This window comes from Dendrobium catenatum, unplaced genomic scaffold (assembly GCF_001605985.2).
Source record: "Dendrobium catenatum unplaced genomic scaffold, ASM160598v2 fragScaff_scaffold_1179, whole genome shotgun sequence".
Taxonomy (NCBI): domain Eukaryota; kingdom Viridiplantae; phylum Streptophyta; class Magnoliopsida; order Asparagales; family Orchidaceae; genus Dendrobium; species Dendrobium catenatum.
The window spans coordinates 538,912-553,499 of NW_021319641.1; the positions used below are offsets into that span (position 1 = coordinate 538,912).

General features: G+C 34.3%; 2 protein-coding genes across 2 annotated transcripts in view; both read left to right on the forward strand.

The window, feature by feature from the left end:
• Positions 1–732, forward strand: part of LOC110100459 (alpha-terpineol synthase, chloroplastic-like) — a 13,486-nt gene extending 12,754 nt beyond the window's left edge. The window contains exon 5 of the mRNA XM_020827971.2: positions 693–732. Within this exon, the coding sequence (XP_020683630.2) occupies positions 693–732 (40 nt within the window). The remainder of the gene's footprint in view (positions 1–692) is intronic.
• The window catches only part of LOC110100454 (calcium/calmodulin-regulated receptor-like kinase 1), a 21,094-nt gene continuing 6,506 nt past the window's right edge, over positions 1–14,588 (forward strand). Inside the window, exons 1-4 of the mRNA XM_020827966.2 lie at positions 1–136; positions 693–1,059; positions 7,746–7,899; positions 8,435–8,561. Coding sequence (XP_020683625.1) covers positions 746–1,059; positions 7,746–7,899; positions 8,435–8,561 — 595 coding nt within the window. The 5' untranslated portion in view covers positions 1–136; positions 693–745. The remainder of the gene's footprint in view (positions 137–692; positions 1,060–7,745; positions 7,900–8,434; positions 8,562–14,588) is intronic.

The window sequence follows — 14,588 nt, forward strand, 5'->3', positions numbered from 1 at the left end:
TTTATGTTTTCCCTCTCTTCCGCTCCTTCTCTCTCCTCCTTAAATTCTTCCATTGATTTCGATCTGAGAGAGCTTCTCCTTTAAGCTCGCACTCCGATCTGGTGGACTCTTGGGCGGCCTGCAATTGCTTGCAGAGGTGATCATCTTCTGATTCTTCCGTTTGTAACACTGTTTTATGTACTTCTATTTAACCTTTTGATCAGGGCTACGAAGTGCTCATTTTTTTTGCCGCAGAGATTTTTTCTCGAATACCCACTTTAGGAATTTGATTTCGTGTCTTCCAGTTTTGAATGCGTTTCAAATGATGTAGCTTATTCAATGATCCTTCCTGCCTTGTAGCTGTTTGACATAGCTGTAAAAATGCCGTCCTTATCCTGGCTGCAGAGCGTTGATTATTATTTTATCTGTTTGCCCCTTTCATGAATTGGAACTTTGGAATCTTTGTGGACGCTGTCTTCGTTTCATCGAGGCGTCTGTTTGTTAGTAATGTTTTTACTATTATTTTATAAGATCGTTTTTTGTCCTCAACTAGTAGATGTTGACTTGAATTGGTTGACAGTTTTGTTTCGAACTTCTTGGCTAATGCAGCACGATCCCGTATTTCTCCATGACTTTTCCCGATATTTTCAACAAAAGATTCTTAACAGAAGCGAAATTTCACCGTTGAATACAGAAATGCACTTGTTTTTCAGGTATATGAATGGAGAGGGTGCCTGGTTTTTAGGATTGTAGATGTTTTAAAGGAATGAAAGGAGTCTCATGGGGACTGATTGTAGGGGTGACAGTCGGCGTTGTGATCGGGATTCTTTTGGCAACAGTTGCATTGTTCTGCAATTGGTTGAGGAAAAGGAATCCTCAGATTGGAAATAGCAGCTCAAGGAGGGCTTACACTGTACCCATCCGAACAAATGGAGTGGATACCTGCACAGTACTCTCAGACTCAACCACTGGCCAGGAATCCCCGAGAATTCCAGAAGAGAACAGCATTTCATTATGGATTGAAGGACCTAAAAGAAAAGGTGTGATCTCGGTGTCTGGCATACCTAAGTATGCTTACAAGTAAGTTTATTTTTTACATCCTTCAGTTCTAAATTTTAGTTTCTTTGATGCGTTGATCGTCCTTGTTTTTATTCTTTCCCTAGCAAGCAACGCCGAATATAGTTGCCTTTGTTGAGCTGTTGTTCGAATGGATAATATTGTTTTAAATTAGTTATTGCTTCTGTTGGTGGACAACTTCCCGAAGATCCCTGTATCTATTATCCCTCGTGCTACTAGATCTTCTTGTTTTAAAATCCATTGATTGTTAGACTTTAGCATATTTAATTTCTTATTCCACTTTGCTGGTTGGAATGAAAGATGGTTTATGTTGAATTTAAGGAGACTTTATTAATTGCAGCTTTACATCCTTCAGTAAAATTATCTTCCACCTCATACAAGATATATTACGAAACAATTAAGAATATTCGTCAAGAAACCATATTGCTTATTTAATTTCTTCAAATTCATGTTTGTTTTGTTATTGGAAGAAATGAAGTTAACCTTTAGTTCTCCAATTATTGTGTGTTACCAATGTGATTCAGGCATGTATTTGGTATTAAATTACGTTTATTTCTTAAATATATGTTTATCCATAAATCTAAATATTTATTATGCCTTAGTGATCTGCTGCTATTTTCTTTCACTGAACTATAGAAATCTAGAATGTCAATGTTCTTTTTTACATCCTTTCTTTTTAAGAATATTTAATTAGGTAGTCATCCTGGATGGAATTATTCAAGAGTTAGAAAGGTGGCTGATATTCTTCAAGAGACATAAGCTGACATCATGTGTGATTCGGCTGATGCCTCTAATGATCTAGAGAAGGAAGAAGAGATTGAAGGATACAAGATGGAGAATAAGAGGAATGGTATTTTATTTGATTCAAATTTAATTTCAGAATAAGAGGAATGGTATTTTATTTGATTCAAATTTAATTTCAATACATAACCAGAACCATGTTTATAGATTTAGGATTCTCAATACTTTCTAAGAGTGCGTTGACTAACAAGTAAAGGAATTGTGTCTTTATTAAAGATATATGAAGTTATGAAAATATTTAAATTTTTTGAATTGAATAAACACATGCTTAATAGTTAATTTGGAAAAACAACCTGCAATCTTTTCTGTCCTACATCATTCACCCAGGCCAAAACAAACTCTTCTCCAAAGAGTGGGATGGTGACCATGGAGGTGGTGGAGGCAAGTTGGCTCATATGCAAATCTGTAATCAGCAGAAGAGGACAATAGGTATATATTTGGAGATGTTGGTGGCAATAAAAGCAGAATATTGTTCTAGACAGTGAACTCGATCTGATGGGGACATCAGAGTTTGAAGGGTTTATCACCGTAGCGACCGGAAATCTACGGCCTTGATTGAGTCTTTATATTTTTAGTTTTCATGTGTTATAGGAGATTTATGTGGTGCTATTTATTTTATTTCAGTTTTACCCTCAGTTGAGGGAGCTTTTGTGTTGTTTGGCGAAGGGCCTTCTTGTCTTTTGTTCTTTCATATTTTTTGTGCCTATATGTATGACACATTATTCTCTTGTATAGATGATGAATATTTTGATATAAATTTTTGGTTATATGTTTTCTCTTCTCTTTGTGAGTTGAGTTTGTGTGTGAAGTCTTTTGGAAAAAAGGTAAAGAAATACCCAATAGCGTGTGAGCTCTTGGTTGGTTTCATCTTCCCTCTCTATCTCTTTCTTCTCCTTCCCTAGCCGCCCAAACAACCTTCCATAGCAGCCGCAACTTGCTACCCTCAACTAACCGCCACCCCCCTTCCCTTCCTCTCCAACCGCCTCCACCTTCTCCCCAACACCCTTGACCCTTGGGCTTCCCAAAATTCTGAAATTAATTCACATTAATTGAGCATTTATCTCAATTAATTGTGACATTTGGAGATCCACAACCATTTTAACATTTCCCTTTCCCAAAGCAAACCACATAAGCCCTTTATCTTCCCAAAGCGGCTAACCCCACCTTTCACCTCCCAAGTTGACTTTTTCATTTCCCAAACCAACTAATTCCCTTCTCAAGCAAGCTATATCAGCCCTTTATCTTCCCAAAGCATCTAGCCCTACCTCTTCACCTTCCAAGCTAACTTTTTCCTTTCCCAAGCCAACTAATTCTCTTCCCAAGCAAGCCATACCAGTCACCTCACTATTTTATCTTTCCAAGGAAACCTAGCTTCTTCTAATGCAACAAGGACATTGATTCAACAAAGAGCAAGGGTTTCGAGGGCAAGCCAAGGAGGAACTTGTCGGCATTTCATCAAGGACTCTATTCCTCCCCTTTCATGAGATAAGTATCAAACACTCCCCTTTTTCTTCATCTAACTAAATATTAATTTTTCATTTCATCTATAGTAGCATCATCTCATATGTGTTGATTAATCTGTCAAGCCCTACTTAAATTTGAGTGATCAGAAACTCTAGTGACTAGTCCCTTAATTAAATGTTAGACTTGTGCCAACCCATGTTAGTTAGTCTAAATTGATTCACCTATTTTTGTATGTTTAGCCTTTATTTATTAGTTTCTTAATAGCATATGATCTAATAGTTCAAATTTTCTTCTTGTGCTTAATATTTTTTTTAAAGTTTATTTTATTGTCTTTGAAGTTTATTTTGATGTCTTTGATGTTATCTCAACATAAATCTCTAATTGATATTTATTTTGCAATACCTTACTGGAGCAATGAGCATTGCATCTTCTAGTGTGTGATGGATTACTAATTCACAACTTTGATGGGGTCACGTAATGTTACGATACAATGAAGTAGGTTGGAAATTGATGGTGTTGGTGTCTCTTAGCAAAGCCAACAACAACAATAACAACATCAAGCCTTTATCCCACTACGTTGGGTCGGCTACATGAATCATTTTTCTTGCATCCACTTTCTTATTTTCCACTATTGCTATTATTTTCCTGCTAAAATCCTTAATTTTTTATTTACGCAATTCTGTGTTCGTAAGGCTTACGCCTCAGACCGCCTCGAGGCGCAGTTACGCAATTTTAAACCTTGCTTTTTTCTTAATGTAACGACGGAGAGTTTTAACGAGCTTAGGTTCTGGGTGAATTTTGAGAAGGCATATTGTGTTTTGAATTAAGCATTACCCAGAGATTTCGACCTAATTTTGTGAGGACTTTATGATCTGAGTTCAAGTTTCTTATAGGTGCAAGCCCCTATAGTTAATTATCCATTTACCCCTCCCGATAATGAGAGAGAACTTTCGATTAAGGCTAGTCATTAAAGAGTTTGCATAGGTCGCAAACCTAGTGTATAATAGCAATAATTTTAGGGTTTGAATTTAGGATATGAATTTTGGAGTTTGAGACTTTAAAGTTTATCATCATAATCTTAAAACTAGTGATGAAGGAATAAAGAAAAGCCCGATCAATATCTCATGGTTCCGTCGTCCCGGGTTGTCATGGTCCCTGGTCTACTTAGTCAAAGGAGGTAGTCGACCTAACCTAACATAAGGCACATTATCAGCAACCATGGGTTGTTTCGTCCAAGAATATCTTGTGGACATGGGGTGGTGTTTGTCTAAGGGGATAGATTTGAATCCACTTAGCGGACTGAGGATTTTATGCCTATCAAATATACCCTATGATTCATTACTCAAGGGTTTGACGCTGTTAGGGAACATACTGGCTTTGGCCGTGATTGTAATATAATAGTGTCATGTGGCAAAATCACCCGATTAGAGGGCACGTGCCATGTCCCTACTAGCAAGAGATGTTTGAGGATGAATATTAGTGATACACTTAACACGAAATTTGCTCTTTGTGTGGTAAGGTTAATTTCAAATTTATCACTCTCAACAAATGATTGTCGAAGGTGGATGAGTTTTAATTTTAAGTTTTTAAGTGATATGTTTTATTTTAAGAATTTAGTCTTTTATTGGTTTTGAGATTTAACGCCTCTGGTTGATATTTACATTCAACATGGTCATCATCAGGGTGACGTTAAAATCACTTTTATTTTTGTAGGAATTTGGAAGACATTTTATGATTCAAGTTTAGGGTCTACAGTCTTTTCATGGAGGATGAAACTTAAATATTTGACTCGTGCAGCATTCTCAGACATTGGCGTTTGAAAATTTATCGTATTTGTCGGAGTTCATGCGGGTTATGTATAGTTTAAAAATATAATGTTATATTAGTGAGCATTTGACCCTACATAGCATTCTTAGACATTTTCTTTTGTAACTTTAACACATTTGTAGGAGCACATGCAAGAAAATATTTTAGTCTATTTGTGTAACAAATTTAACACATTGGCTAATGCTTACATATATATGAATAATACATTTGCCTAATGATTTATATATTAATATAAGACATTCATACTTGCATTTCATTCATAGTTCTTGCATAATATATTTCACTCATCAAATTTCCCTTAGGAGACTCATAGAAGCAATCAATTGTATAGATATTAGAAGTCTTGATATTATATGGATAGCCCACTTAAACTTGACTTCTTCTTCAAAGTCATATATCTTGTGCTTTCATGATTTTTCCTTAGCAATAGGTATGGCGTGTGCTCCATGCTATGCAATAAATGCGCAATACAAGTTCATGAATGTGTCATGGAGATGGCATTCTTCATTAAATGTGTGTTTTGCAAGCAATGTGGTATGCCATAATTCATGAGATCATCCATAAATGCTAATGGCACTTGTGTCGGAGGCATCTTAGAGAAGATTCAAAGGCTTAAGTTAAATGTTGGATGAGGGAGGAGGATTGTCGAAACGATTAACAAGATTTTCTGAGAAGTGTTCTGGAGGTGAATCACTGAGAGACGATCCTAAAAGGCACCCAAGAGAACTCTCCATTATTCGATTTTTGATATGAGGTTTATTGATGACATAGCACTGTCATATCTGTGAAGGGTCACATCAATCATAATTGTGGTGGAAAATGTGAACACCGAGGATTGCATCAAATCTTTAGGCAATCTTTGGATTTATATAGTAGCTAAATTGGATTTCTTACAAATCTTGTTGGAGTGAAGATTTAGCGAACTATAACCTGATAATGTGGTGAATAAGATGATTTGGAAGCACAAACAACAAAAAAATATTGGCAGCATGTGGTAATATCATTAAACCTAAAGAGATTATTAAATGTTTAAGCATATCATCTAGATCCTACAAATAATAGTTTGTCTAATAATTTATAGGCAAATCATTTCCCCAATAAGCATCCTGACTTTGATGATTGTGACCTTGATAATATATATCCACATAATTGGATGATGATTCCATAATGAATATTAAGAATTTTGTAATGTTATAGTTGATTCTATGTAATTGTAGCTTTAAAAGATAAGCAATTCATCATAAACATTCACTCTTCTTTGTCATATCGATGCCATAATAATAAACGAAAAAGTTCACAAAACATGCTTCCAAAATTTAAGAAATTAATAATATCTTAATTTGGTGTTATAGCGGAGTGAAGTATGATGATGATTCAATTTTAATTAGATGTAGAATTATTGAAAATTTTGGATCATCTTGTATTGATGTAGAAAGTACAATGAAAACTAAACGTTTATGATCTCTTTTTTATTAAAGGGTTTTGAGGGAAGGAATTAATCCTGTGAGGGTGTAAGAAGAAGGCAACTTTAGGGAAGTTGATGAAGGGGCAAATGAATTTTGGGGAAAGATCTAGCGATGAGCAAGAGTATGAAACTTAGAGTAGAAACTTGAAGGCTCTTGAGGCTAGATTACTCCACCTACCTATGCCTTTATATAAGTATGGTTTTGTGTCTTAAAGTATTATAAAGATCATGCACGGAGCTTCAAAGAGTCGAAGGCTTTTTTTTTTTAATTATTTTTAAGACTTTTCCTTACAATTCAGCCCGAGAATATATGTAAAATTATAGTAGGAGAAAGCACTAATTTGCTCGAGTTGTAGGCAATGAATTAGCTATACCAGGCGATGTAGCTACTTGAGCTGCAAATTACAAAGCCAAATGAGGAGCAAATAACAAAACTGCAGGAAGTGCAAGCTATGATGCTAAATTATGAGCAGTGATGAGCTACAAAATAGAGGAGCATCCGACAAAACCAATGGCAGACTTGGCGATGAAGATTACACGAAAGGAATCCAATGAAGCTGCAAATAGAGTACGTGGTGGATCCTTTGGAGAAGAAAGCAAGTTATAGGTGCAACAAAAGTCAGGAGAAAAGGATGTCGGAGTAGGCAAGAAAGTTGGGGTTTTCATGCTAAAAGAGAATAAGTTGCTCAAAATCCTCACTTCAAAATCATTAATAATTTGGATGTCATAAGTTCTTCCTCTTTTATGGGATTCTTGATTTTTCTGGCATGTAAGAGTTGGATAAACCACTCCTTACAACCCCACTGAGACTTTTTGTCTTCTTTAATTGCTTGATTGCACACACCAGAAGACTTTCTTCGTACTTCAGAAATCCTAATCTGGTTTCCCGTATGAAAAGAACGTTGCAGGAAGATAATTAAATAACCATTTCGACTTTTCCACGGAAAATATTTGCTAAGTTGCAACTCTCAGTATTTGTTTTACCTTTACCTTCTCGAAATTCAATGGTGGGATACTTCTCTGTAGAATTGTTCTAGCTGTGGGGCTTTAGAATCTTTAAAGTATTTTTTGCTCATTAGTTCCTCTCTGGCTCCTGTTTACTATTAACAAAGCTGTACTGTGGCAATCACAGGGATTTGCAGAAGGCAACTTCTAATTTTACAACTTTGATTGGTCAAGGGGCTTTTGGTCCAGTATACAAAGCTCAAATGTCAACGGGTGAGATAGTTGCAGTCAAAGTGCTAGCTACGGATTCTAAACAAGGCGAAAAGGAATTCCAGACAGAGGTAATGGCGATAAGAGAATAATTCTTTTTGCTTAGGACATAATAGAGAAAAATGATTTATATAGTTGGCACCACGTAATGGAATAAAGGCTTGTTGTTGTTATTGTGTAGGATAACTTTCATGTTCCTAAATAAAACCCATCAGTTAATTTTAATCACTACATGAACCTAACGTGCTGTTTACATTCAAATCTGTATTGTTATGGTAATACGAACTGCCGAATGTAACTATTAAATTATAAGGAATCCAACTGGAGTCATAAATTGCTTGTTAATGGTGCCAAGGATGTGGACGTAAATGCTTAGTTGAGCTTTTGTGGCACAGGATTTTTTTTTTTTTCATTAATTACAACAGCAGCACTCATCAAAAAAACCATCAGCCAACAGGTTAGTTAAGCGCATACAAAAAATTGATCAAATCTAATAGTTTCAACTTTCTAAGTATGTTTTATTGAAACACTATTCTTTAAATTGCTTCGAATTAGCTTGCTTGGTATGGCACTTACAATGCTTTTGATGACACTTGTAATTTCCAGGTTCTTCTTCTTGGGAGATTGCATCACCGGAACCTTGTAAACTTGGTAGGATATTGTGCAGAAAAAGGCCAGCATATGTTAATATATGTCTACATGGAAAATGGCAGTCTTGCTTCTCACTTGTACAGTAAGTTGGATTTAAAAAGCCTTTACAATTCAGTTTTGGCTGGTCTTTTTCTTGATTATTTCCGTTATTTTTCACAAACGCATTGGATTCTTGTTTAATAATATGACCTTATCCTTAGCATCTAATTTGGAAATATTCTATCGTATGTTATTCTTGCTAGGCAGTTTGCATTGTATCAAACTTAATTTGGAAATACTCATGTGAATGTGCTACCAAAAATGTGTAGAGTAGCACTGCCACTTTTTTTCAATGATATCGGGAGGAAATTGAGTTTGCTATGTCAAGTGTTAATGTTTGTTAGACAGCTCAATATATTAACTTTGATACATTATCATGAAATAATCTTGATCGGGCGCGAATCTCGAGGAAAAAACCAACCCGGAAACTTCAAAAATTAAATTTGGAAGCACCCGAACTCCGATTTCAGCGAGCTTACAGTCAAACTAAGCGTCTCGGAAATACGAACCCAACGACACCAAATTCAACCCAATCCGAGCCCAAATGGGTCCAAATCAAGGACCCGAAGCGCTGTTGGAAGCTTCAAACCGCAAGCATATGTTAATATATGTCTACATGGAAAATGGCAGTCTTGCTTCTCACTTGTACAGTAAGTTGGATTTAACAAGCCTTTACAATTCACTTTTGGCTGGTTTAGCACTGCCACTTTTTTTCAATGATATCGGGAGGAAATTGAGTTTGCTATGTCAAGTGTTAATGTTTGTTAGACAGCTCAATATATTAACTTATTATGTTTATTAATGTGAGGACTAGCAAAATAAGAGATCAGAGTTCCTAGAGAATTGCAAAACTTCCCTCATTCAATCAAATTGTTTCATTGTGAAGCTCTGGCTTGTTGATGTAGGACAAGAAAATGTCTAGGGTCTCTAATGCAACCTCCGATGAAATGGAATATAAAAACACAAAAAAAATGCAATCCACAAGTTACGAATTCATACAATAACAACATCAAGCCTTTATCTCACTACATGGGTCCGCTACATGGATCTTTTTTCTCCATTATGTCATGTTAAGAGTCAAATTCTTAAATCTAATAAAAAAATATTATTTCTAATATTTTCTAACCAAGTCTTGTTAGGTCTACCTCTACTTTTCTTAACATAGGCTAAGTCTAATACATTTGCTCTCCTAAATGGATCATCGAAAGGCTGACATTTTATGTGAACAAACCATCTAATGACATAATTTTAGTAAAAACTTATTTTTAATGTTAGGATATCATGTTTTACTCATTCCAAAAATAGCTTAAAAACCATCCAATTCTAAAATTATATAAGAAAAAGAGTGATAAACTTAAATTTTTTAATATGGTCAATTATATGCTTCGTAAAGGAATCCAATATGTATCTTAATTGATGAAATTTCAATCATTACACAAAAACAATGTTAAAATAATTCAAAAGATAAGAATATGGATAGAGATAAGTAGCTCAAAAGGGAGAATTAGGCATCATGCTAGTACAAAGAGTCTCCCCTCCAAAACGATCATTCACATACATGAAGCACTCGAAGAATCCACATTCAACAAGCATATTCACATTCATATTAAGCCCAGATTCATCCTCAAATAATCTCTTGTCAGCGAGGACGTGGCACGTGCTCTATGATCGGATGGTTTTGCTGCAAAAATGGCATCATTATATTACGATTATGGCCAAAGCCCATATGTTACCTAAAGGCGTCAAACTCTTGAGTAATGAATCATATAGGGTATATTCGATAAGCGTAAAGCTCTATGTGAGCTATGATGGATTCAGATCTATCCCCTTAGATAAATACCATCCCAGGTCTACAAGGTATCATTAGATGAAGCAACCTATGGCTGTCGATAAGATGTTTTCTGTCAGGTTAGGTTGACTACCTCGTCTAACTAAGTAGACTAGGGACAATGATATCCCTGGATGACGGAATAATGGGATCTTGATCGGGCTCGTATTCACTTCCCCCATCACCTGTTTTAAGTTTAATATGATAAACTTTAAATCTCAAACTCCAAAATTCATATCCCAAATTTAAACCCTAAAATTATTGCTATTATACATTGGATTTGCGACTTCTTTAATGATTAGCCTTAATTCAAAGTTCTCTCTCGTTATCGGGAAGGGTAATTATTTATAGGGGCTTGCGCCTATAGGAAACCTGAACTTAGATCATAAAATTCTCGCAAAGTGAGGGTGAAATCTCTGGGTAATGTCTTATTAAAAATCAAATATACCTTTGGAAAATTTGCCTCGGAACTTAAATGTTAAAACTCTCCTCGAAACTCGAAAAAAGAAAGGGGATCCGCGGAGAGGTTGGGGTGCAAAATTTTTGGAGACCACAAGAGAAAGAAACAACAGTTAAATCAAGGCAAAAGTTGCAAGTGTAATTTACAGAGAAATGGGAATTGCAACGGGTAGTTTTTAGCAATTTTCATTGTAATAATAATTTTAAACTCTATAGTTGCTCAGGTGGTGCCGAATGTTGGCCATTAAAAGAGAAACATAATACTAAGTTAAGTGTGGCAGAGATGAGGATGCTCAGGTGGATGAGTGGCTTTACTCTTAGAGATAGGATACGAAATGAGCATATACGTGAAAAGGTTGGAGTAGCTCCAGTAGAAGATAAGATTAGAGAGAGTCTCCTTAGATGATTTGGTCACATAAAATGGTGGCCTTCTGATGACCCGGTTAGGAGAGTAGAGGTACTAGATTTGACTTATGTTAAGAAAGGTAGGGGTAGACCTAAAAAGACTTGGTTAGAAAATATTAGGAATGACCTTTCTTTATTAGATTTAAACGAGAATTTGATTTTTAATAGGACACAATGGAGAAAAAGGATTCATGTAGCCGACCCCAAGTAGTGGGATAAAGGCTTGATGTTGTTGTTATTGTTGTCTATAGCTGCTGAGATGAAACCATGCAACAATGAGTTATACCTAATAGACATTTCAAAATACTAGAAAACACATCCCATTTGGAGTCAACATCATAGTCATTTTTCACATAGAAAAACTTTTTTAAGAAAAAAGGCAATGATAAAACTCATATATAACATCAATTTTATGTTTTTGACAAGAGTATGCTTTCAGATTTCCATTAGATTTGCTCAACTTGGAAAAAGTTGTCTCCAATGTATTAATTTGATATTTTTTAAACAAATTTGGGCATTATTGCTCTATTTCCTGTAGAGTAATCCATATATGATCACATATTGGCTTACTAATTTATATGATACCTCTGATATCCACCATCAGTAGTTGATACAATCCCATTATTCATAACAACTTTAAGAGTAAGTTGAATTGACCTATTTTGTAAGGTGTTGGATGTGAATTCCCGAGGATAGAAGGGAAAGAGAGAAAAATCTAAGATATTGGCTACAAGTTCATGAAATACATTTAAATTAGATGTTTTGAATAAAATGGTGATACTAATACTTTTGAAAATTTTAATTTGCAAGCATTAGTCTCAATATATTGCAAAATTTTATATATCCTTATGTTTCATATATTTAATTTCTTGAAGGCTCTTTTAAAAAACTTTTTTGAATTTAGATGCATCATTGTCTTAACTCTTTGTTTAAATTCTATAGAGAAAATGATCAAAATGGTCTCTTGACTTTTTAGAAAGGATTAAAATGATCCCCTACTAAGCTAAGAGACTATTTTGGTCCCTCAACTCTTTAAAATGGTATAATTTTGATCACGACCTTAAAAATTAATAGAAAAAATAAGTAAATGTGGGATGGCGGGAGGCTATTTTACAACAAGAACAACAACAACATCAAACCTTTGTCCCACTACGTGGGATCAGCTACATGAATCCATTTTCACCATTGTGTCCTATTAATAGTCAAATTCTCATTTAAATCTAATAAATAAAGATCATTTCTAATATTTTCTAACCAAGTCTTTTTAGGTCTACATGTACGTTTCTTAACATAAGACAAACCTAATACTTCAACTTTCCTAACCGGGTCATCGGAAGGCCTTCGTTTAATGTGACCAAACCATCTAAGGCGACTCTCTCAAATCTTATCTTCTACTAAAGCTACTACAAACTTTTTACGTCTCTGCTCATTTCGTATCCTATCTCTAAGGGTAAAGCCACTCATCCACCTGAGCATCCTCATCTCTACAACACTTAACTTAGTATTATGCTTCTCTTTTAATGGCCAACATTCGACACCATAAAGCATTGTAGGTCTCACCACCATCTTATAGAATTTTCCCTTAAGTTTGAGAGGGGGCTTTTATATCACACAACAAGCCCAATGAATTTCTCAACTTCAACCATCTAACTTGAATTCTACTAATAATATCCTCATCTATTTCACCATCACTCTGAACAATAGATTCAAGATATCTAAAACGTGTACTCTTATTAATGAATTGATCGCCCAAAGTCACAATCCCCTCATTAGGTCTATTCCTCCTAAAATTACACTCCATATATTCAGTTCTAGATCTACTCAAGCTAAAACCTTTAGACTCTAAGGTTGCCTCTATAATTCAAGTTTACCTTAAACTCCCTCTCTAGTCTTATCAACATGAAGAATATCATCAGTAAAAAGCATACAACAAGGTACATCCTCTTGCAAATGTCTAGTGAGAACATCCATGACTAAAGCAAAAAGATATGGCTTAAGGCTGATCCTTGATGTAATCCTAGCAAAATAGGAAAATACTTGGTCAAACAACCTTGTGTTTGAACATAAGTAATAACTCCTGCATGCATATCTTTAATGATTTGAATATAAGCGTTATTAATGCTCCATAACTCACTCCCATAATTTTAAAGCATGACATATTAACTTAATTCATCTTTAATTCACACAATCCTGTGAATCACCTTTATTCTTAAAAATATGAATTAACACTCTCATTCTCCACTCATCTAATATCTTTTGTCTTCAAAATAGTATTAAAAAGTTTAGTAAGCTAAGAAATTCTTTCATCTCCTAAGCATTTTCACACCTCTATTGGACTATCATTAGGTCCAATAGCTTTTTAACAATTTATTTTCTTTAAAGTCTCTCTATCTTCGGTTTTAGTAATAAGCCGATAAAAACAAAAATCTTTATTTTCAATTAAGGTGTTTTTTTATTTTCATTTAGGGTGTTAAGATCACTAAAGTCGATCGTATTTTTACATTCTTCATTAAAAAGTTTAGCAAAATATCTCATCCACCTTTGTTAAATATCATCTTCTAAGAAAATTACTTTTTGATCTTCATCTTTAATATACTTCACTTGAACTAAATCCTTATTACTCTTATCTCTTTATTTGGCTAACTTACATATATCTTTCTCTCTCCTTAGAATTTAATATATTATATAAATCATTAAAAGCTAAGATATTTGCATCTCAAATAGCTTTCTTAGATTCTTTATGAGCCTCTTTATAGCTTTCCCAATTATTAGAATTTTTATATTGAAACCAATTTTTATAACAAATCTTCTTATTTTTTATCTTTTCTTGCATATTTTGATATCACCACCAACTATTTTTATTATTAAGATCTTTTCCCTTTGAAACTACAAGCACATCTTTTGCATTAGTCTTAATATGAGTAATTTCTTTTTCCCACATAACATTAACATCCTCATGCACAAATAAAATCTTAAGATCTAAAATCTTACTCTTAAAAATATTTTTGTTAATATTCTAAATGTCCTCATTTAATCCTATAATATCATTTTACTTTATTTTTTTATTTTCTGTCCTTTATCTTAAAGTCCAAAACTAATAATCAATGTTGGGTACATAAATTTTCACTCGGAATAACTTTACAATTTTTGCAATTTAAATTATCTAATTTTCTTATGAGAAAATAATCAATCTGTGTTTTACTATATCCATTTTTATAAGTGATAAGATGTTCTCTTTTCTTAAAAAATAAGGTATTAACTATTAAGAAATCATAAGCTAAAGAAAAATCTAATAAAGTCTTACCACCTTTATTTATCATTTCAATCCCAGAGCCACCATGGTTGCTTTTAAAATCATCTACCTCTCTACCAACATGT